The sequence below is a fragment of the Vitis vinifera genome, chromosome 8 (assembly GCF_030704535.1).
Source record: "Vitis vinifera cultivar Pinot Noir 40024 chromosome 8, ASM3070453v1".
NCBI classification, from domain to species: domain Eukaryota; kingdom Viridiplantae; phylum Streptophyta; class Magnoliopsida; order Vitales; family Vitaceae; genus Vitis; species Vitis vinifera.
In genome coordinates this window covers 11,922,605-11,949,844 of record NC_081812.1, presented here as the reverse complement: position 1 = coordinate 11,949,844, position 27,240 = coordinate 11,922,605, and the positions used below count along the sequence as shown (strand labels likewise).

The following is a 27,240-nucleotide window of genomic DNA, read 5'->3' as shown; positions in this document are numbered from 1 at the left end:
AGGATGAAGAGAAGGTCATTTTGCCCTTCCATATTTAAGTTCTATTTTTTAAAGAATAAATTAATATGTGGGTGTCGACAGATTTTCGAGGGGTATTTAACACTTGTTTTTGACCTGAATTAATGGTGTTGCTTCAACCTTGTGAAGGCGTAGAGAATATCTCCAGGGATGAATTGTAGTTTCAAACAGCTCATTTGCCTCAAAATGCCCCTCCCACTACCCTCTTTGGTGAGCAGTGTACATCATGATTTGCAATAGCCTTCTTCCCCAATTCACGAATCCCGCATACATGCCTTCTCAACTATTGTTTTCTCCACATCCTTCACCCATTCATTCTTTGATTTTTAGTAGCCCTTGCTTCTTCAGAAACAACCACAACAAAACCCAACAAGGTAAGTTGCTTCTCCATGCCACCACTCTCTCATTCTCTGTTAGGAATTCATCAGAAAGCACTCTCAGTATCGCCAATGCAACTGATAGGATTTGTCCAAATGGAGTCTCCATTGACAGACCCATCAAGGAAGAACCACATAGCATGGACTTTGATAGGAGAAATACTAGATTACAAGTCCATAACTTTGTTGATAGGATTAGAGCCTTACCCACTTCTGAAAGAATCCAAATTATCCATGTGTTTGAGAGAGAACGGGCATTTCAGAACCTTTCTGTCTTCAATGATGTGCTCCTGGCTTTATTCATAGCAGATGAGCCTGACCTTGCGCTGAAACTCTACTGTGATATATCATCCTATGGGATGGTGCCAGATTCTTGGACTTTTTCCATTATTATCAAGTGCCACTGCAAGAAAAATGACCCGAGTGAAGCAAAACGAGTTCTTGAGCACATGGTGGAAATTGGGTTTCAACCAAGTGTAGTAACATTCACTATTCTGATCAATTCATTCTGCAGAAGGGGTAAATTGCAGAAAGCTGTGGAGATTTTGGAGTTCATGGGTCGAATTGGATGCAAAGGTAATGTTCAGACATATAACTGCCTGTTAAAGGGGTTGTGCTATGTGGGGAGGGTGGAGGATGCGTATGAATTCTTGATGAAAATCAAGAAATCTTCAGTAAAACCAGACCTATATTCATATACAGCTGTTATGGATGGGTTTTGCAAAGTGGGTAGGTCGGATGAGGCAATGGAGTTGCTTGTTGAAGCTCTGGAAATGGGAATGACCCCAAATGTGGTCACTTTCAATACCCTGTTCAATGGGTATTGCAAGGAAGGAAGGCCATTAGAGGGGATTCATCTATTGAAGAACATGAAAGAAAGAAACTGCATGCCTGATTATATCAGTTATAGCACTTTGTTGAATGGACTATTGAAGTGGGGCAAAATTCATTCTGCGCTGCGAATTTACAGGGAGATGGTGGAGGCCGGTTTCAAAGTGGAAGAGAGGATGATGAACACCATGTTGAGGGGATTGTGCAGGAGATCATGGAAAGAAGAAGGGCTGTTGAAAAATGCCCATGAAGTGTTTGAGAAAATGATTAACGCGGGCTGTGCCATTTACCCCAATACATATGGCCTAGTGATCCAAACCCTTTGTGTTGCCAAGGAGGTAGACAAGGCTTTGATGTATTTAAATGAGATGGTAGGGTTTGGATATTTTCCTCCCAGGATGATCACCTTCAACAGTGTCATTCGCGCACTTTGCAGTGAGGGAAGGGTTGATGAGGCACTGTCGATCTTGGTTCTCATGTGCGAAGGGAGGAGAATTCCCAGTAGGATTTGTTATAACCTTTTGATTGATGAGTTCAATCAACAGGGGAGATGGTTGAGTGCTTGTACTGTATATGGTGCAGCTCTGAAGAGAGGTGTGATCCCTCACAAGAGGCCAGGCAAGTCTTCAAGCCGCAAGAATGCAATTGTTGGTTAGTTGTAGGTTCTACTGTTGCTTGTGAGCATTCATACCAAATGGTAGACTTGACAGATCAATGGTTTGTACATTCCTATTTGTATTGTATACTTCTTTCAGCTGCATGTGGTTTCAAAAATGCTCATGCCTTCAATGAATTTGATAGTGTCAAAAATTCACACTAGCGTTTCCGGAAACTTTTGCTGAGTTCTAATGCTTAGGACGAATGAGCGAGCATGTTCATAACCTTCTCTAAACAGAAATGTCTTATGAAATGAATGTGAATTTCCCTTCTGACATAAAAAAAGAGTTCATCATGTCAATCGACAATGTAAAGTAGAAAAATTAAGATTACAACTGTTTTACTATCTAGCCTCTCTGATTTATTTTCCTTGCATTCAATGGGTACAGTGCATTGGTAGTTAACAAAAACATATAAGGGTAGAATCTTGTGGAGATGACGAGAGATAAGGGATCTCTATGGCTATGCGCGACTCCTGTACTCCCCAGTTCTTGTATCCACCAATATTTGATCGCCTATATTTACAAACAGAGGGACATTGACAACAGCACCTGTATCGAGAGTTGCTGGCTTCGATCCACCTGCCAGAAAATATTGTTTGCCAAATTAGAAGCAAAAGCTGTCTAACAAACTGTTTCCCTCCCCACAAATTCTTACAATCACCAACCACATACAGACACTTTGGGCTACTAAACCAGTATTGCGGGGGGAAAACTGAGCATTCCCAGAGTAAAAAGAGGTGAGCTGCGATTAGGAATGTCAAGAATTGGAAAAAAAAAAAGCAAAAAAGAAAATTGAAGAAACATTGCCAAACACACAATGGGTGAACCAATGACGGCATATTATTACTTCAAAAAAACTGATTTCTATGATTGTCACATCGCTGCCCAAATATTAAGTTGCTGCTACTTGGATGAAGAAAACAAAGTTGTCGATATTTTGATTGATAGGTGAAGCACTTTTCAAACCTAATTAAAACCATTCCAATCCAAGACTATGGTCATACAGCAGATGAATTAGGCCCTGCATAACCCGATTAGGACATCTGATCTGTTTGTGGCAGATCAGAGCAATGGTAGAATGATCATATGTTTTATCATTTCCAAGATCAGATTCTTGCGTGGGACCAAATCCATCCACTGGTAATCCCCAGGACATGGATTAAAGACCAAATCCATCCACTGGTAATCCCCAAGGCATGGATTGATGGGCATGTAAACTCAGTAGGCCATTGTGTCATGACTTCAATAGAAACCAAATCGCATTACCTTGTGCAGTGTCACCTTTAATGCCAGGATCAACATCAACAACAGTCAGCTTGATTGTAATGGGGAGTTCAAAATCAATAATCTGCAACCATATAAATAGTTAATTTGATTACCAGGGGAAAAAATCAATCAGCTGTTTCGCCTCTCATAAAATGAATGGTAACCATGCACAAGTTTGCTAATGCATGTAACATGTGAATTCCATGTACATCCTTGAATCTGTGATGCTTAATGTTCATCAGATTATGATTCATTATTGTAAGCCATTTGAAGAGTGCTATTCCAAGAACTTAGTTATCCATGCAAACTCACACTCTTGTGCATTAAATCGCCATAAAACACAATCTCCTAAACACATTCAACACATATTCTCTCTTTACACGTGACAGAAAACTTGAATGAAAAGATCATGAGAAAAGTTTAAATACTTAAATATTCAAAATCTTTGGTACCTTTCCATTCCAAAATAGCACATTGCAGTCCATGCCCTCTTTCAGCCACTTTGTCCTCTCTCCAACATCAGACTCATTAAGTCGAATTTCTTCAAATGTACTCTGTGGAAAGCAGTAATAAGAGCCAGCATCTTGCAATCATATGAGAAGAAATATTTTTCACATATTGATAAGAAGAAATATTTTTCACATATTGATAAGTGAAAAATGAATCAGAATAACTGAAGCAGCTGGCACAAGGTTTAGTTAAGCTGATAGGTTTGAAGTGAGTAATAAATTATATGAAAAGGAAAATGAGCAATACCAGGTCCATGAAGACAAACTGTGCACCATCTTTATATGTGTATTGCTTGGTCTCCTTGTACACATTGGCCTCATCTATCTAGAGATGCAAGAAGATAATAGAAGGAATATAAGAAGTTAGTAAGGCATCTAATAGCATGAGAATTATTTAAGGCTTTGAAAAATGTAATTAGGAAAAGACATGTGCCTAAATTGTTGCATGAGACCTGATATCATTATGACTATAATACTAGGATACGTTAAGGTATGTAATAGTTGAAAATTTTGCTAACATGAGATGAATAAGGTAGATTCTTCTGGCTTATTTATAAGAAAGTGCATCCCAAAGATGAAATTGAACAGCATTTTTCATTGTTTTGAAGCAACTTAGGACTTGTATCAACATAGTACCTACATTTTTAGTTGATGAAACAGGAATGGCCTTTAAAGTCCTCAGCAAGCAGGATAAGGAGTTGGTCAATCATATTAGCATGAGATTAGTTCCCTTTTTCCTCTTTGATCCATTTGAAGGGAGTGAAATAAAAGATATTTTGAGGGCATAGAGAGCTTGAAAATGCCATTGAGTGACCCATTTGAAAATATCTTCTTGTGGTCAAATATTTTTTTGGATTGTAACTTTATTCAATTCTTGATTCTTCACTTGTTTATACGGGAGGGGTTAAGGTGTTGTTTATAGTTCTTGTTGTCTTCAATGCTCTTCATATGTGTCCTTTGTACATTGGTTTTCTTGTTAGGCACTCTTTAATTTTATATTCTTATTCTTAACATTGGAAAAAATGGAGAAAAGTATCTAAATTTTTGGGCTGCAAGCATAAGAGGAATTGGAGTTTCCAGCATTAAACTTTCAAGAACCTTAAAAAAATTGTTTTTATGGTCCATAGACTCAAACAAAAAACTAAGTTTCATGGAACCTAAGCCAATCATGCTTGACTTATGGGCTTTGAATGGCCAACAAAGGCGCACAAGGGCTGCGCAGGCATTAAACATGCCTAGTTGTGCCGCTGACAAATGAGTAGAAGCTTTATTTCATGATGCAATTCAACCATTTTGTGCCAGCCATTACAATGTTGTCCTCAAGAACAGTTCCCACCTCAGCAATCATAAATCCTGCCCTATGGCTTTGTGACTAAGGGTTTGAAATGCAATTTATAAATACTTTACATTTACATTGTTCTAACAAAGACCCTGGCACAAGTACGATATCCAACATGGATAAACTATTGTAGGGAGAGCCACACAACTTTAGGTTGCTCAAATTAAGAACCCAAACTATTTAGTTTCTTAATCCACAGGCCAATAGAAAATCAGGAAAGAGGTGGAAGAATAACTAATGAAATTAGAGAGAAATTACGTAGTCAAACCCACAATCACATTATGAGAGATTGCATAGTTCATTCACTTTGGAGCTACATCACCATGAATCCAAATTAAACCTTGCCAAGATAGTATTATAATGTTAATTAAGAAAAAAAATCTCAGAGAAGAAAATGGGAAATTTAAAATAGAATCCCAAATTATAATAACTTGGAGAAGAAAATGCAAAATCTATGACAGAATCCTAAACTATAATGACTTAATAGGTTTCCAATGGAAACAGGAAAAGCACTTCCATCTTTCAAGTCTTTTCTGGTGCATTGAAAAAGAGAAACCTAATGTTGCAACAACTACATTACGATTGCCAAAGGACAGTCTTTAAGATCATGTTCATTGCAAACTAAATAAAACCTACAACATATTAGCACCAAGATAATGAATAAACCAGTTTTAGTAAAAAAAAAAAAAAAATATTACCGAACAACCAGCTCGAAAAGTTTTGTCAACAGTGTTTCCCGTTACATAATTGCGCATTTTGGTCCTTACAAATGCTGCCCCTTTCCCAGGCTTCACATGAAGAAACTCTGCATATAGGGAAGTGACACAATTAATAAATAATCACAATAGATATAGTCCCGGACAAGCATGCAAAAAGAATATGCACATTCATGATTTCCTACCAAATTCCTTTCACAGGGTCTCAGTGCATACAGGACTCAGAATCTAATAGTGCAAATTGCAACACATCCATTAGGTCACATTACCTAGGGAAAAAAAGAAGAAGAAGAGATATTCAACATCAGTGTTTGATGTTTTTTTGGGAATTTAAAACCCGATAATTTCTTGAAAAGTAATAAACTTTTCACTGAGATGCCACCATTTAGCCAATACGTTATCTCAGATTGCAGCAACTTCAATACAACAACACATACAAATTCCCACAATGTGGTTGTTAGAAACTGAATCAATTACAGCATTCAGTGTCTCGTGTTTCTTCCTCATGAGCATTGGAATAACACACAAATTACCTCCAAAACCCAACTATTTCATTAAAAAGCAACAGAGAGAAAATCAAAGAACAGTACCTAAAACTTTCCATGGAGCTCCATCTACCTCAATGCTGGAACCCACCTTGATATCATTGCTCGTAAACGCAAGTATCTCTGCAAATTGTTCCATAAATTAACCAAAACAGTAAAAACCGAAAGAAAAAAAAATCTCTTGAAAAAAGCAAAAGCCTTACTTGAGAATCTAGAACGGTAAGGCCTTGGAGGAGCACACCGCATTGGGAGAACCGACAGCTTTGATGACAAAGACAAAGATGATGAAGATGAAGATGAAGACGATGTACGGTAGATTGTAGCTGAAGAGATGTTGAAGGCTGCCATTGATTTTGTGTGGAAAACAACCTGGAGCAACTTTCTCTACTCTGCTGCTGTGTTGAGAAAATTTTCCACGCTTGCTCTTTATTTTCTCGTACTTTCTGGGCCTTCGGGAGAAGACAGAAGAATGAAAGATAAAGATAAGTTTCCCCCTTGGTTATGTGGTATTTCAAATGAGTAAAGAATTGGGGTTTTCTACTGAAATTAGGGCTTAATTTGAGAGTAGAAAATGATTGAAAAGTAGGTAAATTTGGCAGAGCCCATATCAGTGAAATTCATGGAGGTAATGTTCTATATTTCTTTACATACACTAACATTTTCTTTTAGCAATATGAATGACTAGGTAATTAGGGTTTAAGTGAAGGTGTGAAGAAAGTAGAAGACGAAATTGTTTGTGAAGAGGGGTAAGATAGGAAAGAGGAATAGCAGGGAATAGTATGAGAAAACGAATTGAGTGGAGGATAGATGATTGATGAGTGGAGTGGGAAAATAGGACTACTAGCATAAAATAGCCTACCAACCATTATGAACCCTTTGAGTGTAATTTTAATACAATTATTATATCATACGTGTTATTTGGCAATAACGTGATCATAATAATTTTTGTCATAGGTGTTATTTTTAAAAAAAATAATAATAAATAATTTGTGTATCGATTTATTTTTGAACCAATGTAAAAGATTTTCTTAAAGAAAGCAAATTAGTGAAATAATAATGAAGTCATCATTATTACACATATATTAGTTTTATATATGGTAATTGATGATGATTACACTCTTATATCCCATGTGGATTTTTATGCATTAATTTATGGAAAAATAACATTTTTAAAAGAATAATAATAATAAAAAAAAGATACAAAAATATATCAATATTCATGAATAGTTAGATAAATAAATATAAATATGTATTTATGATACTTATTGTAACAATCCAACCTACTTTTATTTACGTAGATATTGTCTACTTCGTGACCCTTTAAATCCTCGTAACCTTAAAACATGTCTACAATGTTAAGAATGATTCATATTAATATTTTTCATATCCGATGTGGAATATCACAAATGGCTTTTTATATAGACACAACGTCGCCGTTGTATCAAGGTCAAAGAGACAAATACCCATATGGGGTCAAACAAACCCTCACATTGAAATCGGTCAACTTTATACAATTTGTAATAATTTGATCTCAATTGTATAAATATTGTTTGCTCTAAGTCCAAATTGGCTCTTATAAATTTAAAACGCATATATATGGTTAAAATAGGTTCATGCTTATATAACACTAAAAACTTTCTTATCTATTTGATATAGGATATCATAAACATCCTTAATGTAGACATTATGTCATAATTGTGTCTCATGAAATTGAGGAACCAAACAAACAAACACTTCCTATGAGACCAAATAAACCCCTATACGAGATGAAGAATCGACTTTAATATCATTTATAACGATTTGTTCCAAACTAAGTGGATATTATTCGTTTTAAGTCCTACACAATTGGGTACATGTCGTTACAATCATAATTGGAAAATGTTAGTCACCAAAATTTAATCATTCCCCAAATATTACATGTTTATAATTTATTTATTTTTCAACAAATTATTGATTTGATGTGTACTATTTTAAGTATAACATATATATTCATGGTGTGGACCAATATAAAAACTATAAATATGATAGTAACATGGTTATTATAATAAATATGTTATATAATATAATTGTATTATCTAATAATTAATAAATATAGATAGTATGAAAAATAAGTTAAAAAAATAAATAATAAGCTGAATTTGGTACGTGAGAAGAGTATTGAAAATATAATGAAAATGGAAAATATAATGAAAATGGAGGTGAATCATAATATGCTATAGAAGAGAGTAATACAAATGTTTTATATAATAATTAATAAATATAGATAGCATCGGGGTGTAACAATACAACTCTTAAGCCCGGGAATGAGTCATTCAAAAAATATTTGCAATATGTTTCATTTTTTTTATTCCCTTCATTTTAGTGAAATAATTCTATTATATTAAAAGATAATATTATGGATTAATACAAATAGGGTATAAGATTGACAGTTATTTATAAATATGAATTGTTAGATTAATAAATATACATATTCACACCAGCAATTTACCACCATACTGAATGCATGTGCAATTATGACCCATTAATCAAAATTGGAAAAAGCTACAACCCAATATTTGATCATGCCTTAAATGTTACATATTTTATAATTTTGTAATTATGACCCAGTAATAAAAATGGAAAAATGTTAATCACCAAAATCTAATTATTTCGTTGAAGTCACATTTTTTTTATAATATAGTTTTTTTTTCAACAAATTAATTATTTTATTTATGGTAAAACATCGTGCAGAGCTTAACGGTCCACCCCCGGCGCGTGCGTTAGCATTTCTCTTTCACAGCGGTAGGTACCGTGGTTCTGGGGCCCACCGGGCATCATAATCACCTAATGGAATGACGTCACAGAGCATATTCACCGTCGGATGTAGCACCCTGGCGTTGACTCCTAAAAGAAGAACAAACCCACGGCGGTCACGCGTTTACTCATGAGACCGTTGAAGTGGAGGACCCGGGTAAGCGTACTCTCCAGTCTGCACCATTGGAACACCAACACCGCCGTATCCACGAAGGCTCGGCCGTCAAATCCACGTATTTCGGGGGGTATTTCCGTAATTCAACGCCCGACTCCATTGCATGCGAAATATGCTATTGGATTAAAAACCGGCTAGTGGCGCATTTTTCGGTGGTGTCCTGACGCCCTAATTCGAAAATTATTTCAAAACCTGAAAAAATGGGTATCTTCCTCACGCTCTCCGCACTCGCCAGTACGTCACTCGCCACCCCGGATGGCAGTTGGACTCATTCTCGTTATTAAACTCAGAAGACCTCGAATCAAAGCGCGAGTGATTAGATATGAGAAGGTGTGAGAGTGGGGAGTATTTTTTTGGGGTAATTTTCCATTTTTTGGAGAGGTTTTAAAATTTAAAATGAAAAATAAAAAGATAAACAGTGGGGGGTAAGTGGGGAGAGTTCGCCGAGTCTTGAAGTGTCGTGCATGCATTTTTGCATCTTTCACTTTCTCTCTCTACATCGCTCTTTCTCTCTCCATTTCTCCATATATTTATATTTCTCTCTGAGGCTTTGCATGCACACGCTTCTTCCCAAAACTCGATCGCCGATTGGACTCGCCGGTGGCCGGCGGTGTTCGACGCCTTGCTGATCCGAGGATTTCTGCCCCGCCGCCATTCTTCGATCAAATCTCGGGAGTTCGAGGACTCGGAAGATGGAGTGAAAGTTTGTAGTGGCGTGTTCGTGCTCTGATTTACAGACGGAGGGAGTGGTTCGGGATATAGCTGTGGGGTTAGCTTCGCTTCTACGGTTTTTCGTGTTCGTGTTGTTTTGTCTGGGTTGATCAATTTTGTCGTTCGGTTGTGGTGTTGATTGAATTCGGGGAGCCGGGTTGGTGAGTTAGGGTTTTTGTTTGTTTGATTGGATTTTGTTTTTGTGAGTTTTGCAGGCGTTATTGAGTTTATGAATGGCATCGAAAACTTGCGCGAACGTGTCGTGCCCCGGGGCGTCGTCGGGGTCGACGATCGAGTGGAGAAAAGGTTGGGCTTTGCGATCTGGTGATTTCGCCATTCTCTGCGATAAGTGCGGGTAATCCAGATGGATCTCTTCTTCCTTGTTGTTATTTGCTAATTTAATGCACTAAATACTTATGGACTGTGTACTGGATATATGGGTTTAATGGAGGTTTTAATTTAGTACATGTGGACTTTTGGTGGACTACTTATGGGATTTATGGGTTTATTGGAGGTTTAATTACTGGGTGTTTTGTTTTGCTACGTTTGTTTCCTTTTCTGTTTTGAGTTTGTCAGCTTGCTTTTTCTTAGCATGTTTGTTGATTGCAATTAATGGCATATTGGGTATCTTTTTAGTGTAGTGAAGAACTAATAACTTGGATATCACGAAAATAAGCCGAAGCGAACTATGAAAATTAAATGGACTAATCAATTGAGCTGTGTGATCTGTTTCTTTAAGATATGGTCAAGAATAACAGGTGATAGGGCCCAGTACAATTCCCAGAATACAGAAATGACTCTGGGTCTGAAGAGCAGCTATAGTGATGTTGGTGAACCATAAGTAGCAAAGAAATTTAGCAGAGAGGAGGGAACAGATGGTGTTCTGTGCTCTGTCTATTTTCTTATTTTCTTTTTTCTGTAGCTCATGTGACCGGAGTATAAACTTAGAGCTCAGATGCTACAAAGAATATGAACTTCAGTAATTAAATAATGGAATTGAGGTGGACTTATCAGTTGATGTGTCTGAACTCTGTTTCTCTGAGACAATGGCTTGGTGTCATGCGTTAACAATGTCCTGTTTCCAGGATATAATACAACCAACTGTATTAGATGTACACTCAATACAACAACCCAAAGAATAGCTCTGAATGAATGTTGGTGAAGAACAGTAGGGAAGCAGCAAAGAAATGAACCAAGAAGAGGAAGAAGTTATTTTCTTATTGTATGTGTTTCTGATAGTACAATTATATGGCTGTTTATAGATGGAGAGTAGCAGAGAGGAAGGATTTCGCCAAATAGACAAGGGGAAGATTTTTTATTTTTTTATTCTTAGCAGAGGAAGAGGATGCTCTGTATTCTGTTGCATTTTTGGTGATTTTCTTGGTATAATTTTGTGGCTGTGTATAAGGAGTCGCCGAAGAGAAAAAATAAGCAACAAAGAAATTGAGCAGAGAAGACGAAGAAGATATTCCCTATGTAGCTAAAAAGAAATGCAGCAACCAAACAGAATGGATAAAAGAATATTCTGAAGTAGCAGAAGAGGAGGGAAGCCGCAAAAAACAGAGAAAAGAAAAGGATGAAAAGAAATTGAAAGAAGAGGGGGATATTCTATATTCTGAGTCATAGTGGAAAAGGAAATAAGCAGCAAAGGAATAGAGTGAAGTAGAGGCGTTCTGATGCAGCATAGGAATAAGAAATGTTCGTTCTTAGGAATTTTCTGGCCTCAGTAACCACAAAATTTCTATTAGCTTAGCCTCAGTCTTGATCAACTCATTCCTGGATTCAAATCCTCAAGTTTCTATAAGCCTTGCTCGGCTTTGGTTAACTTGATTCTGGATCAATTTCACAGAAGAGGACATTAGAGGTAACAAAAGAGGGAAGTGACAAATATTTTGAAGGAACAAAAAATGTTTCCAACTTAGTCTCCTTTAAGTTTCTTGTAGCCTTGCCATGGTCTCAGTTGACCTTTTTTGTAAGAGAAGAGGGTATTTAGACGTGGCAGAAGGTATACAATGGAAAGGAGTCAATTAATAAGTAAAGGTTCCTATACTCTTTTTAAGATTGGTCTAAGAGGAGATGAAATTCATATATTTTGACGTGGCAAAGAAATAGGAAAGAAATAGAGTAGTGTAAGAGCAAAAGAAATAAAACTTCATAAGAATATGCAAATTGATTGCCTCAAATTCCTATCAGCCACACCTCTGTTGGTTAATTTATTTCCAAGTTGGTAACTTCAAATTTCTAGTGACATCACCTTTCTCTTGGTTAGTGTTGCACATTGAAAAAGTGAGAAAAGAAATTGATTGACTTATCCCCAAGTTAGTTGCCTCAAATTTCTATTGCCTTCCCTTGGTCTTGATTGAACTTGTTGTTAGATTGAAAAGTGATGTAAAAGGCAAATAAAAGAACCCTTAGAGTCATTTTGGGAAACCCAAGGTAAATGGGTATTGGCAGAGTCTTCCAGGATCATTAAGGAGAGGTGGGTAAATCTTTTTCTAAGCCCATTGAGGAGAGATTGGCTATGGAGTTGGCATTACTTAAAGATTTCACCTTAGCTTTTCCTATAGGTTTTAATCACTTCCTAGTGGGAGGTGACTTGGTTTAGTTATCTTCTTGGTGTCTTATGAGACCCTCAAAAGTGAGATGACTAATTACCTAAAATTTTCCATCTCCAAATCTAGTTTGGTGGATCCTTCACTTGGCCAACCAACAGACTGGTCAGCAAAGTGTAGTGCTTCTCTTTTCAAGGTGTTTTTTTAGGAGTTTTTACCTCCATGAGCTTTCTTCCGTTATTTTATTTATTTTATTTTTTGGTGTTATAGTAGTCCTTGTTCGATGGTGTTTTAGTTGTATATTGGGATTTCAGTTGTATTTGGTACTTGTGGATGTTTATTTTCCAATAAACGTCTAGGAAGCATTGTTAACACAGATTTATTTACTATGATCCTAGAGGATTTTCTTTCTTGGAGGATTGCTTGTGCTTTTTGTTCAAGAGAACAATGCCCATCCTTACCCTATGGTGTTTTAGTTATATATTGGGATTTCAGTTGTATGCTTCTTGTTTGCAAGAAAGGAAATTTCAGTTGTACTTCTTGTTTGCAAGAAAAGAAAAAAAAGAAAACCCTCAAAAAGGTTAAATTGTTCTTAAGTAGGTCACCTTAAATTTTTGTTGTTCTTATTTCAGTGTAGTGTTTGCATGATACTACTTACATCGTATAAAAATTCATCATTGATCCTTAACAAATAATCTCAAAGCATTTGTTTGTGAATCAATATGGGACAAATGATTTCCGTTGCTTCTAAACGAACTTGACAATAGGGAAAATAAGGTGATAAAAAAGAAACCTTACTCTTGAATTTTGGCAACACTTTCAACATTTTGGGATTATTTATTCCTGCACCACAAGGAACCATTTTATGTTGCATCCTTATTCTTATGTTCAATAAATAGATTAATAGATAAGTTTGCAAAATTAATGATCTACTCTTTATATCTAACAATAGATGATAAATCAATAGATCACCATAGAGAGGGATGGCAATGGGGTGGGTTTTGTCGGTACAAACTGTGGGTCTTTTGAGCTTGGTACCGATCTAACTAAATTGTTTGGTTCCCCTTTCGTTCAAGGGATGCCTTCACATGTGGAGACCAAACCAGATAACTCCGGCTATTAAGCCTAAATGACGCTTGGAGATTTTGGTATTCACTAGAGGAAGAGTGGATTACAACTTGATCGAAATTTTTTATGGAGGAAGAGATTTGGACATTACTAGATATTTCAGACATATTGAGAAAGAGAATAAAAGCAGAGAGAATGTGGGAGAACCAACAATGAAGATTGTATTTCTCTATGTCGATTTCAGCAATGAAGGCCACGAAATGTTAAAGCTGTAGCAAAGAAGAATGCACTTGGCTTCACCAATATAGGCCAAAGAAACGAGAAGCAATTTTAATAGTACTTTGCTGGATACCATGTAAACAATCATGGAATTGCATTCTTGTATTAATGGAGGAATTTACAATTAATATATATAAGGTTACAGGTAAAACAATAAAGGAAAATAATCCAAGAATACATTGAATGTAGTCACTATTAGTCAACTATACAAACAAGCTAGGAATCCTTAATTTATAATCCTAATTTTATCACTGATTTATAACCTTAATTTACAGCTTGTATAAGTTTTATATTTTAGTCAATCACAATCAGTCAAGCTGTCAATTTCCACAATCAGCTAACATCAACAACTTTCATGTAGATTAACCTCAATGGAGTGAGCAGCCTGAATCCAACAACATGCAAACAAAAAATGTTCGGGATGGTTATAGAACACCTTCTCCAATGGTCAAGTTAGTGATTCGAAGAGAGAAATGGAAAAGAAAGTTGCAGTATGATGCTCAGGATAAAATGACCTTTTTAATGTCATCATATGCTTAATTTATATTAAGATTGAAGATAACAGTGCCTTTTCTGAACAGTAGTTGCCCATGGTAGTTAAAATTTAGCCATGACTGGCAATCACTAACAGTCATGACAATATTTTTGTTGTTAAGGCAATTGTGGACTCATTTAGGCTTGCCCAATGGATCATAGGCATTTATCTTGAGTTCAGGCTCGGCCCATACAGTTTCTGATTGGGCTTGAGACTACTTTTTGAGCCTAATCGGCCCCTGACCCTAGCTGTCAATGGGCATGGCTAGGCCTTTCACCTAGAATAAACCTAAACGTTAATGTTCTCAATTGAATTTTGTTTTGTAATAAAGTTAAATTTCCATTTGAACTAAATTATGTTTTAGATGCTTATTGTGGACTATGAAAACTTAAATAGTATGGAAACATCACTGGGAACTTAATGTTGTTGGAAAACGTGTTGAACTTGGTTGCAAAACCTAGATTTAAAAAAAATAATTATGAGTTATGTAAAAATATAATATTTGAAAAAGTAGAACATCTGGACTTCGTTGCAATAAACTGATTTGTTAAGTGTCTCTTTTAGTCAGCCCAATGTTGAGTGGAAGATGCTAATTTTTCCTTTTTGAACTTAATTGGTAATCTGGGGTTGTCTTAGGTGGGTCAATTTCCTTTTATATTTTCTTTTCTTTTGGCCTTGGTGCGCCTTGCATACATTTTATATACTATTACAACCTTGTTTATTAAATGATTTTCCTACTATATTTGTATTTGTATATAATTTACCTACAAAAGAAAAACGCAAAAACTAGGGTCTTGAAGACAATGATATTTTTCTTAATATTTGCTGATAGTTTTTGTGTAATATTATTATAATTTATTCACACATTATTTGGAATTTATTTGAGGTAGTCTCATTTTAGGGCATGCCATACATGTATTATTACTTTAAAAAGCAATAAATTAAATTTAATAACTACTTCATAATCTATCACCTATGAGAACAAATCTAAAATGGGCTGATCTTTCTTAATCTAGTTTAAGCCTCCCTTGTATTTAAGTGGTGTAGGGGAGTTAGACCCATTTCATCTAGGTTTGCTTCATGCTTTCCTTCAATTTAAGTGTGTAGGATAAAGAAGTGGACCTATGTTATCCAGGGTTTGCTTTATCAACAGTTGGGATAAATGCCTTATTGGCAGGGTGCATTCCTCATTATAAATAAAAAATAAAAAATAAAATGGGTGATCTCTTAGGATTTGCTATAGGGTTTACCGCTTCATATGTAAAATGATGGTTATGTGAGTGAAGCTAGTTTCAATGAATTATTAGGGATCTTGTACATGAATGAAGAGTTAAACACAAGTTCCAGGTTCAAGTCCCTTATGGGGACAAAAATTTGCCTTAAAAAAAAAAAAAAACGGAAAAAGATTGAGATTGTTGCATGTCCCCATAAATTGACCCTTGTGTTGCCTTGGATTTCCTTGTCCTATCAAAATGTTGAAATTTTAATGATTGGTAGCTGATTGGTGTCCTTATCAACTCTTCTTGGTGTGTATGGCATGGTTTTCGAAGATGCTCTCAGTGGTAAGGTGACATGACATGGCTCCTCTAGCATCTCGTTTAGAACAAGGAGAGGTGCATTCAACAAGGCACAACTTAGGTGTAAAAGGCACACCCTTAGAGCAAGGCACAAGGCCAATAAAAAGTGCACCTAATTGCAGTTATTTTTTTTTTCTACCATAGTAAGAAAAGAAAAAAAAAAGGTCATTTTGAGCCTAAGTATTTTTAAAACAACAGACAAAACAATACCTTTTCACCCTACCATTTGAAAAAAGAAGATTTGAAGGCTTGATTCCAAGAAAGAGATTGAAAAGAAGAAGAGTAAAAGAGGAGAAGAAGAAGAAGAAGAAGAAGAAAAGGAAAAATGTATGTGTAGGTTGTCCATAACACGCACAACTCCTATGATCCCAATATTTTAGGCATTTTTATTTTCTTTGATTTATTAGCCATTTTGCGAATCATTAACTATAATAGCTTTATGGTTTTTGTTTGTCAGTTATCTACTTATAAGTGATAATTATTTCTTAATAAAGGACGATTATCCATTGATGCGGCGCTCAGTATATATATGTAGTTCACAAATTTATTTGCTTTTTTTAGTACTAATTGAATTATTTTTATCTATTTATTTATTTATTTTGTGATTTTATGTATAGTACACAAATAAATGATAACTGATTTTTTTAGCATTATTTTTGTTGGATTTTATGTAAAATGTGTGAAATTTTGATGTCTTTAATTGCTTGAATTGAAATTTTTAGTACTATTTAATGATATATGAAAATATTATAAATGTTTGCGCGTTAATATTTGTTACATGATATAAAATTACACATAGACTTGGAGTGCACCCGATTTTCACTTAGACATGTGTGTTGGGTTGCCTTTATGTCATAAGTGTGCCTTGCATCTTTTAAAACTTTGGTTTGTGGGAGAGGGGATTGAGATTCATTGTCACATGTTTTAGGAGTTTTCTCCAAGGTAAAATCCTTCAGCTGATTTGCAACAAAATTTTCTAGGATAAAATGTTTTAGCTGATTTGTAGCAATACCTTTTCTTTTAAAGAAGGTTTTTGAAGTATCTTATGGTGTGAATCAAGAAGGATCTTAGCAACATGCTATCATCAACCAAGCTTGTGTTGAAGTTTTATTTCTGTGAGCATCTTGCTCTTGATTATGTTGTGAATGCTCTTTGATAGCATCGACTATTCTTCCAATTTGTTTCATTGCTTAAAGCCTTAAACCACTTAAAGTTGCTTCAATCACCATGAGTGGCATGAAAAATATAATTTGTAGACTTGATAATTGGTGTAATCCATGTCCCATGCTGACTTAGTGTAGAACCCAAACTTGAATTTTGTGATTTAGCAAGTGAGCCAATAGCTTCTTTGCCACAACAATGGTACTATTCTTCACCTCCACCAAGGATAATTGTCCAGGTGTTTTTTAAATTCACAAGCCCAAGACAAATTTTAAAGTAGCTATTTTTAAAGAAAATTGGTGCACGTCCTTTACCCTAATGTCACATTAAGTGTGCATGTTAATATTTCATTTGCTGTTGTTGCTAGTCACATGATCACAACTTATTCACTTGAAAATAGGAATTAGGTGGAGATTATTTAGCTGGGTTTTCTAGAAATTTGTGAACACAAATCTTAAACCTGAAAAAAAAATGAGAAAAGTGTTGACCATCTCAGATTTATTAGTTTAAGAAAATTGAAATGCAAACTCTGAAAATTCTTCAATAAAGAAAATATCCTCTGATTCTTTTTCTCAAAGTTGCTTCAGTCAAAGACTCGAAGAGCTGGTTCCCAGACAAAGTGAATTCAGCTGCAGAAGGTTGGGATGTGTTGACACAGTTGCAGAGGCTTACAGCATATAAGAGAAGAATAAAGCTTCACCATGAATGTAGCCTTTGAGATCTTAAATGCTGAAGGAATGATGTTTGTATAGCTTTATATCTATAATTTAAAAGAGCTTTACTATGCTCATTGGCTTGTAGTTTGTGGGCGTAAATGATGAGCATAGGTTTGAGTGACAAAATCTTGTAGAGCTTTGGGATTGTTAGTCCATTGGATTGAAGAAAGTTCTTCAGGGATGAAGCTTCAATTATCTCTCTTCCAAGTTGTGCTGATGACACTTTTGAGCTTAGGCTATCAATAGAGGTTGATAATAGAGTTTCTTGATAAACATCTTCATTAATGATTATCCCTTGATGTATCTTTTGTGGGGATAAATATATTTGATAAGTTACCTTAGTTTAATCTATCCCGATAAAATTAAATACAAATTATTTAAGAGCTTATTATTCTTTTTGAAATACATGCCATATTTGGTTGAATAAATATTTGTCTTCCTATTGTTTGCTTTTAAATGACTATTGGCAGGATTCTATTTGTAAGAAATTAAGGGCATGTGATTTGACTTGCTATCTGCATTGCCTTTCACATCTCATCATCTTTGTCTTGTCCGTAAGTAAACTAATCAAGTCATTGCAATCTGTGAATGACAGAACAATTTACCCTCATACAGTGATGAAGCAAAATTTTGAATCTAATTTCTCCCTATGTAAAATTTTTAAATTTAATTTTATCATATTATGTGTTCCATATTACATGCAAATAAAAATAAGGATATTTTATCATTTGGTTTGAGTATCCACATGCAATTTGTTTCTGGTCCATCCTACATCCTAAATATGTTTTAAAGATGCATTGAGATTTGTAAGAGGCTGAAAAAATTTTGGTACTGGATCATCCTAATTATGTCTGGATTTGGATGATTTAACAATTTCTGGTTAAACGGTGAAACCTCACTAATGATGATGGGCTGACACCCATGAAGACAACAATTTCTTCTAAATGACTAGGAACTTTTGATCCACCAGCTTGTTTGGCCTAGATACGACTATCTAAATGCTGAGAACCTTAGAAGGTGGAAACATGGAGATGCCTAGAGTGCATAGCAATTTATGGCTTGAACTTGACCTTTAATGGTTGGTTTTCTTTCCCTTGTTTTTTAGAAATACTACACAATTTTATTTACAATTATCTTTTTGCCCTATGAATAATAATATTTGGCATTTATTGTTTTTGAGAAACTAGGTATGTGACTGGAACCTGACTGCTGGGACTTAATAGTCACCATTTTATGACAATTTTACATGATGAGCTGCAATTTTTTATCTATATTTATTGGGAAAAGAAAACATTAGGTTTCTCCATATGACTTATTAGATGATACTTTCTATTTGCAACTGAATTCTCTCCAGGTCTGCTTTTGAGCAACTAGTTTTCTGTGACATGTTTCACTCAAAGGACTCTGGTTGGAGGAAATGTACTGCATGTGGCAAGGTCAGTTGGTAGTCCAGTAACTCGTATCTTGTTCCTTCTTCCCAACTCACATCACTTTTTTTCTTCAACTCATGCTATTGTTGAAAAGTATGATTCAATTGGTGTTTCCAGCGTCTCCATTGTGGATGCATTGCTTCCAGGTCTCTGCTTGAGCTACTTGATAGTGGTGGCGTAAATTGTATTAACTGCATAAGAAGTTCAGGACCTCACCCTGTAAGATCAACTCATTTACATGTCTATGACTTCTTTTGGAAAAGTTACACAAACATACTCCTTTATAATTTTTGGTTGGATGCATTTAATAATTCTGTAGTTCCATCCTACTATCATATCAGTTACAAACTGCCAAAATCAATTCGTTGATTAGTTTGTATGATTCTTTATCATCTGTTTCGTTCAACTATATAAACACTTCCCAATTAATGAAACAAATAACAAATGGTTTATTAACAAGTTCCAATTTCCAATTATGGTTTAAGATGATCTGGTGTTGTAGATTTATGTATCTTTCAATTAATGAAGGTGACAAAAGGATTAGTAAGAAAAGAGTAAGAATTTACCTCTAATTTCAGACAACTTTCTTATCTGATGTTTATGATGGTATTTGATAAGGTGTGCATTTCAGTTTGTTCTTTGCAGCATACATCAGATTTTTTTAATCACTTGAAAGTGATTGAATATTACAATTTAATCACTTCCTTTCAACCTTCAGGGATTTATGATACTTCTAAATTGTCATACAGATGACAGGTGATGAAAAGGCTAATGAAAGTGGTGCAATGACAGTGGATAATGTGGGTGAAATTCGTTGCACTTCTGTGGACAATCAATTAGATGGTGGTAGTGTTGAGAAGATGAAGCTTACACAGTTGGGGAATGATACATCGGGTGATGGACTGAAAAACTTTCTTCAATCTGGAAATGACAACATAAATGGGTCTCTTGGCCAAATGAAACAGGAGGAAGTTTTGCCACCTCAGGGAGAAACTGGTAGTACATGTTTGTCAAATTTAAATCAAGCATCCATCGGATCTTCCATACATGCCAAACTAGATATTTGTAAAGCAAACATGATGGTCAAAGATATACATGAGTCTCTGGTTCAGACAAATTTGAGTATCACCTTGGGTGCTCCTTCAGGAAATCCAAATGTGTTTCCTAGTGCAGTCGTTGAAGAAAGGGAACAACACAAAACATCCACTCCCATCCAACAGGGGCCTAGGTCTCGCCATCTTTTGCCCAAGCCCCCAAGGTCAGCACTTTCTCCTGTTTTGGAAACAAATACAGGTATAGTTCCACAAATACGTGTTGCAAGGCCACCTGCAGAGGGACGGGGTCGGAATCAGTTGCTTCCTCGTTATTGGCCGAGGATCACAGACCAGGAATTGCAGCAAATATCTGGAGAGTATCCTTGACTATGTCATTTTTATTTTGAAGTTCATAGATTGCTTCGCTGTTAATTTTTTTTTAATTTTCATGCTTATTCACCAACTCGATCAGCGATTTCTTTAATCATGCTTTCTTGAAGCTCAAATTCCACCATCGTACCATTATTTGAAAAGATGCTAAGTGCCAGTGATGCTGGTCGTATTGGTCGTTTAGTGCTCCCAAAAGCATGTGCTGAAGTAAGCTTTCCATTGTGTGCTTAGTCTGGCTTTCATTTGACAAAATAATATTTATTGGTTGTCTTTTGCATTTTTCATTTTTTTTCGTTCTTCCCAAATTTAACTGTTAAGCTTATTTTTGTTGAACCTTATCTGTATATCAATTGAAACTAAACCATTTTGCAGGCATATTTTCCTCCTATCTCTCAACCAGAGGGCCTTCCTTTAAGGATTCAGGATGTGAAGGGGAAAGAATGGGTGTTCCAATTCAGGTTTTGGCCCAATAATAACAGCAGGATGTATGTTTTAGAGGGTGTGACCCCATGCATACAGTCAATGCAGTTACAAGCTGGAGATACTGGTAACTTCTATTGCCTGCTTCGTATTTTATGTAGGCATGCCACAACAATTTTAGCATATTTAATAATCAACAAAAACTAATGGTTGTGAAGTCATTCGTCATTCTTTTGATTTGTATTGCTATACAAGAGGAAAAATTTTCAACTGTCATGATATAAACATGTCTCAGCTATTTTCTCTACTTGAAGAATGCCAGAGGCACTAAATTTCTAAGCATATTTTAGTTTGTATTAATCTTTACTCTTCTCTTAGGCCTTGTTTGGGATATCGTTTTGGCTTTTGGTAGAAGTTGAAGCTAAGTCTATAATTTTAGAGGGACAATCTTGGTACTACAAAAGTTTCATTAAACATGAAACAATTTCCTGCAATAAGCCAAAAAGAGGGCTTCCACAGTAAACAATATTGTCCTAACTTTCCTGTTGAACTTTTTTTTTCATTTTTTCTTTTAAGGCAATTAGCTTTTTGAAGTTTTATTAAAATTATCCAAACACATCTAGAGAAGCTCTATTGAGCTTAAAAAAGAGCTTTTAGCTTTGAAGAAACCATTTCAAACAAGACCTTATTAATTTTTTTGTTTTGTTGTGTTTTGGGTCCTAACTATGAGACTTTAATTAGGATTCTCACAATAATGATTATGCTGTCACATCCTGTCATTCCATTCTCTGACAGAAATTTCTATTTGATAATTTTTTAGAGAATGTTATCAAATTACTTGCTCTAACATTATCAATGACTGTCTTATGCCTGATGATCTTCTGTCTTTGTCACTTCCTATATATGGTGTGGTTTTTCCTTTTTCCCCCTTCGTTTTTCTTTCTTCCTTTTCTGTTTCCTTTTTTCTTTTCCAGAAGCTAAGATACATTTGGTATTCCATTTTTATCCATTTAATATTTTTGCTGCAGTAACATTCAGCCGTATGGATCCAGAAGGAAAACTTGTTATGGGGTTCCGGAAAGCATCTAACTCCGTTTCCATGCAGGTAGTCAACTTCATTGATGTAACTAACTCTTATATTTGCATCCACACACTTGGAAAACAAAGTGAGTTTTCATGTTAGCAAACCTGGATCATATAATATTAATATATAAATTATTAACTAAACAGGACACCCAACTATCTGCCATTCCTAATGGCGCTCATTCAAGTGAAACTTTCTTTTCGGGTGTTATTGAGAACCAACCTATAATAAGTGGTTACTCTGGCATTCTTCAGTCGCTGAAGGGAAGCACAGATCCCCATCTAAATGCATTGTCAAAACATTTGAATTCAGCTAGTGGGGATATTGGCTGGCATAAAACAGAGAAGCATGGAGGCAAGACAAGAGAGGGCTTGCTGCTTCCATCAATGCTGGTACCAGAGAAGAAGAGAACTCGAACAATTGGGTCTAAAAGTAAGAGATTGCTAATCGATGGCCAAGATGCTCTGGAGCTGAGGCTTACATGGGAAGAGGCACAGTCTTTGCTCCGCCCACCCCCAAGTGTCAAGCCAGTCATTGACGTGATTGAGGACTACGAATTTGAGGCATACACTGTAAGCAAACTTTCCACAATTCTCAAAATAGTAATGCAATTAGCTTTTATAAATTGTCTTGCTGCTAGCTCACACTCGTAAAGCATCCAAATGCCACTTACAGACTTTATTTTGACAACGGCAGTTTGCCAAAAATAAAAAGAAAAAAGTACAAATTATTTGCTGAGGCTCCTTGTTTCAGTCTTAAACATAAATACTACCTTGTTTGTTCATACAAGCTATGTGATTGCTGTTTCTTTTTCATACATACATATATATATAGGTTACTAATAATTACTTATCATGTTATTTATTTGTCATACAGGAACCCCCTGTTTTTGGAAAGAGGAGTATTTTCACAACCCTCCCATCTGGGTAAGGATTTCTGGTAACTTATTCTAATACATTTTTGCATGTGAAGTAGCATTTTTGAACACCAATGACTGAACCCCACATGCAAAGTGAAGCTATCTGGATCATAATTACAAATACTTTCCCCATGATGGAAACTCTACTCAGTTTCCCAGAAACCCATTTCTAAAGCTGGTGGGAAACTTGTTTAAAAAATTTTAAGGTAACTTATTTCTCATAAGTGCTTTCCATCTTTGAAAATGTTCAACCTTTGTTTCCCATGGGAAATGTTGCTAAAACATCTGGAAAATAGGTTTCATGAGTGTTACCTACTCTCAGCACCTTTATTTTTCATTTACAAACTTCTTTAATGCTTTATTTTCCTAATGTCATGTTTTCTTTCTTTTTGAATTGCCCTTTCTGCTTCCATTTCCCATGTTTTGTCTAGTGACAATTACTGGGTGGCCCCAAGCCTAAGAAATCAAAAGAAGAAAAAATATGAAATCAGTACTTGTGAGATCACTAGATTTAACTTCCCATCTAGGAGAAAGAGTGTCTTGATTAATTTGTACAAGTTTTACTTCTGCCTCCGAAAATGAACTCTTCCAAGGTCCTTCAGCAATACTACCTCCATCCCTACCACCAAGTTCTCCTTCCTCCTTGGATGCCAAGGATCTCCAATTCTAATGATGCAGTTCCAAAAATTTGTTTTCCTAAGTAAAATGTGTCAAACTTGTCATGATCTTATGTTTTTATGCAGCATTCATCCAGTGATAGGGATCTACTGATACATAATACCAGGTTCTTAAGTAAAAAATTTATCCAGTTGTCTGAACCCTGGATCAAGACACAATTTGGCACCAATTAGTGCCCATTTATTATGGTGCCACGTGTACCTCACATGGAAGAGGAGTCACTTTTTATCCTGAGAAATTCTGTGTCTGCTATTTTGATACCTAGATTTCTGTCTTGAGACTTCTGTTAGGTGAATCCATCTAATTTGCTAAGCTTGATCATCCAGGGGAGAGGAGCAATGGGTTCAGTGTGATAGTTGCTCTAAATGGCGAAAGGTGCCCCATGATTATCTTGTTCCATGTCAGTGGACGTGTGCTGAAAATTTGTGGGATCAAAGCAGGTCAGTTATAAGTGTTTCCATGCAAGTGTTTTTCCACTAGAGAAACTTTAAATCCTTGACCTTCTGTTATTGTAATCCAGGTGTTCATGTTCTGCCCCAGATGAGTTGAGCCCTAGGGAACTCGAACATATTCTCAGACAATATAAGGGTATGATGCCAGCATCTGTACTTGTATTTTATCTAAATAAATAATTGCTGCAGCCTGAAACATTCTTTGAGAAATGGTTTCCTTTTATATATAATATTTGTATTTTGCATGAGGGTATTTCATAAATTTGTCGGTGGGGGTGGCCAGGGAGGATTGTGGAGACATTACTGATATAATGCTATTGGCCACAGAACCCAGTATGGTCTTGAAGAGTTGCAACTGGTAGTTAAAATTTTAATGAATAATAGCACCTTTATTAATGGGTGCATGACATTACATCAGATACATTGAACACCCAACGGGGGAGATGTTTGTCCCAATCAGGTTTTGTCTTGAAGCTGCCATACAGTGGGGTTTGTAGTCTCCTTGAAAAGCCTACTAATACATACACCCTTCCAAGGGTCACGTTTGCACACTACTGTTCTTTTATTAATGTATTTCCCCATTGGGGTTGGAGTTTTAAACTTGGACTTACTGAATAAATTTCAATCTTTGAAAATTTAAAACCATGATTTTGGAATGAAAGCACACGTCTGGGCAACTAGTGTCAGGGTTGGAATAGGGAAGTCATTGTGTATGCATGTGTACACGTGTTTCATATTATGAAATGATGTCCGTTTCTCTCTCTGTGGAGTATTGTCTACTTTGAATCCAAAAATATTTGTGACACTTCTTCTGTTCCTGGTTAATAGATTTCAGAAAACGTCGAATTGCAGCAGTTCATAGGCCTGCACAGGAGCATGAACCTTCCGGCCTAGATGCTCTGGCCAATGCTGCAGCCCTTGGAGATGACATGAGCGACCCAGCCGCTACATCAGTTGCAACCACAACCAAACACCCGAGGCATCGCCCAGGCTGCTCATGCATTGTGTGTATCCAGCCCCCCAGTGGGAAGGGCAAGCACAAGCCCACCTGCACATGCAATGTATGTATGACAGTTAAACGTCGTTTTAAAACACTAATGATGCGGAAAAAAAAGCGCCAATCAGAGCGTGAAGCAGAGATTGCCCAGATAAATCACAATATCTGGGGCGCTAAGGATGAAGCAGAAGTGGACAGCACCTCAAGACTTGCCACTCCAAATCCTGACCCTTCGGAGAGTGAAGCTGGGTTGGCAAACGAGTCAGAATCTAGGAGCCAAAGCAACAATCTGTCCACCAAGTTGAGTGAAACTGGCAAGGGAAAAATAGACTTGAATTGCCATCCTGACCGTGAGGAGGACTTGCAAGTGGGATCAAACCGAGTGAGCATGATGAGTCTTCTACAAGTGGCAAGTCTTCCTTTGGAAACATATCTGAAGCAGAATGGTCTCAAAAGCTTGGCCGAGCAACAAGGCAGCTCAGGATCACATGTGCCACCACCACAAGCTACTGGAGAGAGTGAAGGACCACTAAATGAGGATCATTGTATTACTGCTCCTGCAGTTTCAGAGCGAGAGAATGGGGGAGATGAGGAGCACTCTGGACAAGATCAAAGCAAAAATGATGCTTAATTCGTGAGCTCCTCTTCCCTTTCCACCTTTTTCACTCTCCTGGTAAGAACAACTCCTTTCTCTATAAATTACATACTTATCTCTCCGTTTTTCTCTTGTGGCCTGGTATTGCTTGTACCAATGGTTGGAGAGGGTGCTTGAGGTTTTTATTTGTCATATAATATGCGTCATAGAAAATTATTTCTTCTTAAAAGAGGATGTATGCATGGATTTTAGACTCTTAACATGCCAGAAATCATCATTTGTAACAAAGAAATTGGATTTGCTTTTCATAATGTTTAGGTCAACAGTTTATTCTCTTTTCTAATTCAGTATCCGTTTATTGCCTCTTTCTTTCTATGCTCCATTTGAAGTATCCATTTCCCCTATCAGCTTGACTTATCCTAGAAAATAGCACCCTGCCTTGGTTTAGTTCAAAGGTCCCTTACAGGATCCTTTTCGACAGAAGTGATGGGGTCATATGCTCAAAAAAGGTCTTCTGTTGCTATGTGATATGATTTTATGGTGAATTTGAAGCTACTTTGAGATTGAAAGAATTAATAGGATAAAACTACCTAAAGGGAGGGGTGATTTAAACTAATACTTCATTTCTAATTTCTGGTTTTATCCCTTTGGATTAATTTTATAGCGAGAGCATTATAATCTTGTGTAAAATTAAATATTCCAATTGCACAAAAGAACCTATGCAAAAGTAAATGATCCAATTATATTAAACAACATGGAAAAATTACTTGATCTCTTGATCATCAAATAATCTACTAACCATAAGAAAATGATACACCTTTTTTACATCCCTAAGACAACATCCTTAAGGGTTTTATCGTAACAAATATGCTTACTTACATCAAAATTGTCTTAAAATAAATATGAACTAAAAAAATGTATTGTAACTAAATAATCATCAATTATACACAAAATTTCAAACTACATTGACTTTTGTGATCGACCATCTATAAAATTTGAATTTGAATGCTTTATGATGTGATAGAATTTGATTATTTGAGTTAATAATTTTAAAAATGGAAAATATCATAATTGAACCTTCGAGTCATCCATTTTCAACTACAACTCTGACAAGGTGTTTTTAATTTACTATTTACCTGGGTAATTGGCTCAATGTTCAAAACCTACAGTACTGCTTTGATGTCAGCCACCCACAAGTACTGAACCCTACAAAGTCATTCTTGTGGATCCACATTGGATTCTACTCCCCTCAGACTGTAACGTGTAGCGTCTACCGTCTACGCACGCCAATCATGTTTTGGGGTAATCGACTTTCACCACTTGGGACTGTCAGACTATCAACTTTCACCACTTGTGAGTTGGGACACTCCAAGTTAAGGATTTATCAGGTGTATTTAATTAAAACCTTAAAAAA

At 36.0% G+C, this 27,240-nt stretch overlaps 3 protein-coding genes across 10 annotated transcripts; 2 read left to right on the top strand and 1 right to left on the bottom strand.

Annotated features, from left to right (window-relative positions):
* Positions 1-289: 289 nt before the first annotated feature.
* Positions 290-1,882, top strand: LOC104880010 (pentatricopeptide repeat-containing protein At1g09900). The gene has a single exon (XM_010655032.2). The coding sequence runs from the start codon at positions 290-292 to the stop codon at positions 1,880-1,882; it is 1,593 nt and encodes a 530-aa protein (XP_010653334.2).
* Positions 1,883-2,126: 244 nt separating this feature from the next.
* LOC100241479 (uncharacterized) lies at positions 2,127-7,124 on the bottom strand. Its single transcript, XM_002267522.5, has 7 exons — positions 6,464-7,124; positions 6,306-6,383; positions 5,698-5,804; positions 3,908-3,985; positions 3,604-3,705; positions 3,152-3,233; positions 2,127-2,464 (listed from the first exon to the last, which is right to left on the bottom strand). The coding sequence occupies exons 1-7, from the start codon at positions 6,606-6,608 to the stop codon at positions 2,346-2,348; spliced, it is 711 nt and encodes a 236-aa protein (XP_002267558.1). The 5' UTR covers positions 6,609-7,124; the 3' UTR covers positions 2,127-2,345.
* A 2,518-nt stretch (positions 7,125-9,642) lies between these two features.
* On the top strand, positions 9,643-26,169 carry LOC100251742 (B3 domain-containing transcription repressor VAL2). Of its 8 annotated transcripts, none has more exons than XM_010655034.3 (13): positions 9,645-9,997; positions 10,155-10,294; positions 19,182-19,263; positions 19,375-19,476; positions 20,007-20,668; positions 20,792-20,888; positions 21,054-21,228; positions 22,130-22,206; positions 22,332-22,757; positions 23,062-23,111; positions 24,109-24,222; positions 24,303-24,370; positions 25,063-26,169. In XM_010655034.3, the coding sequence occupies exons 2-13, from the start codon at positions 10,173-10,175 to the stop codon at positions 25,860-25,862; spliced, it is 2,775 nt and encodes a 924-aa protein (XP_010653336.1). In that variant the 5' UTR covers positions 9,645-9,997; positions 10,155-10,172; the 3' UTR covers positions 25,863-26,169. The 8 variants fall into 8 exon arrangements, with proteins under 8 accessions (XP_059594947.1, XP_010653337.1, XP_059594948.1 ...); XM_002267448.4 differs by having other exon boundaries at positions 9,645-10,024; XM_010655036.3 differs by having other exon boundaries at positions 9,646-10,024; positions 22,440-22,757.
* The last annotated feature ends 1,071 nt before the right edge of the window (positions 26,170-27,240 follow it).

Coding starts and splice junctions, on each gene's coding strand:
- LOC100251742 (XM_010655034.3), top strand. CDS start 10,173: ATGGCATCGAAAACTTGCGCGAACGTGTCGTGCCCCGGGGCGTCGTCG. Junction 19,477..20,006: donor GAAGTTCAGGACCTCACCCT/GTAAGATCAACT, acceptor ATTGTCATACAG/ATGACAGGTGATGAAAAGGC. Junction 22,207..22,331: donor CTAACTCCGTTTCCATGCAG/GTAGTCAACTTC, acceptor TTAACTAAACAG/GACACCCAACTATCTGCCAT.
- LOC104880010 (XM_010655032.2), top strand. CDS start 290: ATGCCTTCTCAACTATTGTTTTCTCCACATCCTTCACCCATTCATTCT.
- LOC100241479 (XM_002267522.5), bottom strand. CDS start 6,608: ATGGCAGCCTTCAACATCTCTTCAGCTACAATCTACCGTACATCGTCT. Junction 6,384..6,463: donor TTACCGTTCTAGATTCTCAA/GTAAGGCTTTTG, acceptor AACAATTTGCAG/AGATACTTGCGTTTACGAGC. Junction 5,805..6,305: donor AGCTCCATGGAAAGTTTTAG/GTACTGTTCTTT, acceptor CCCTATATGCAG/AGTTTCTTCATGTGAAGCCT.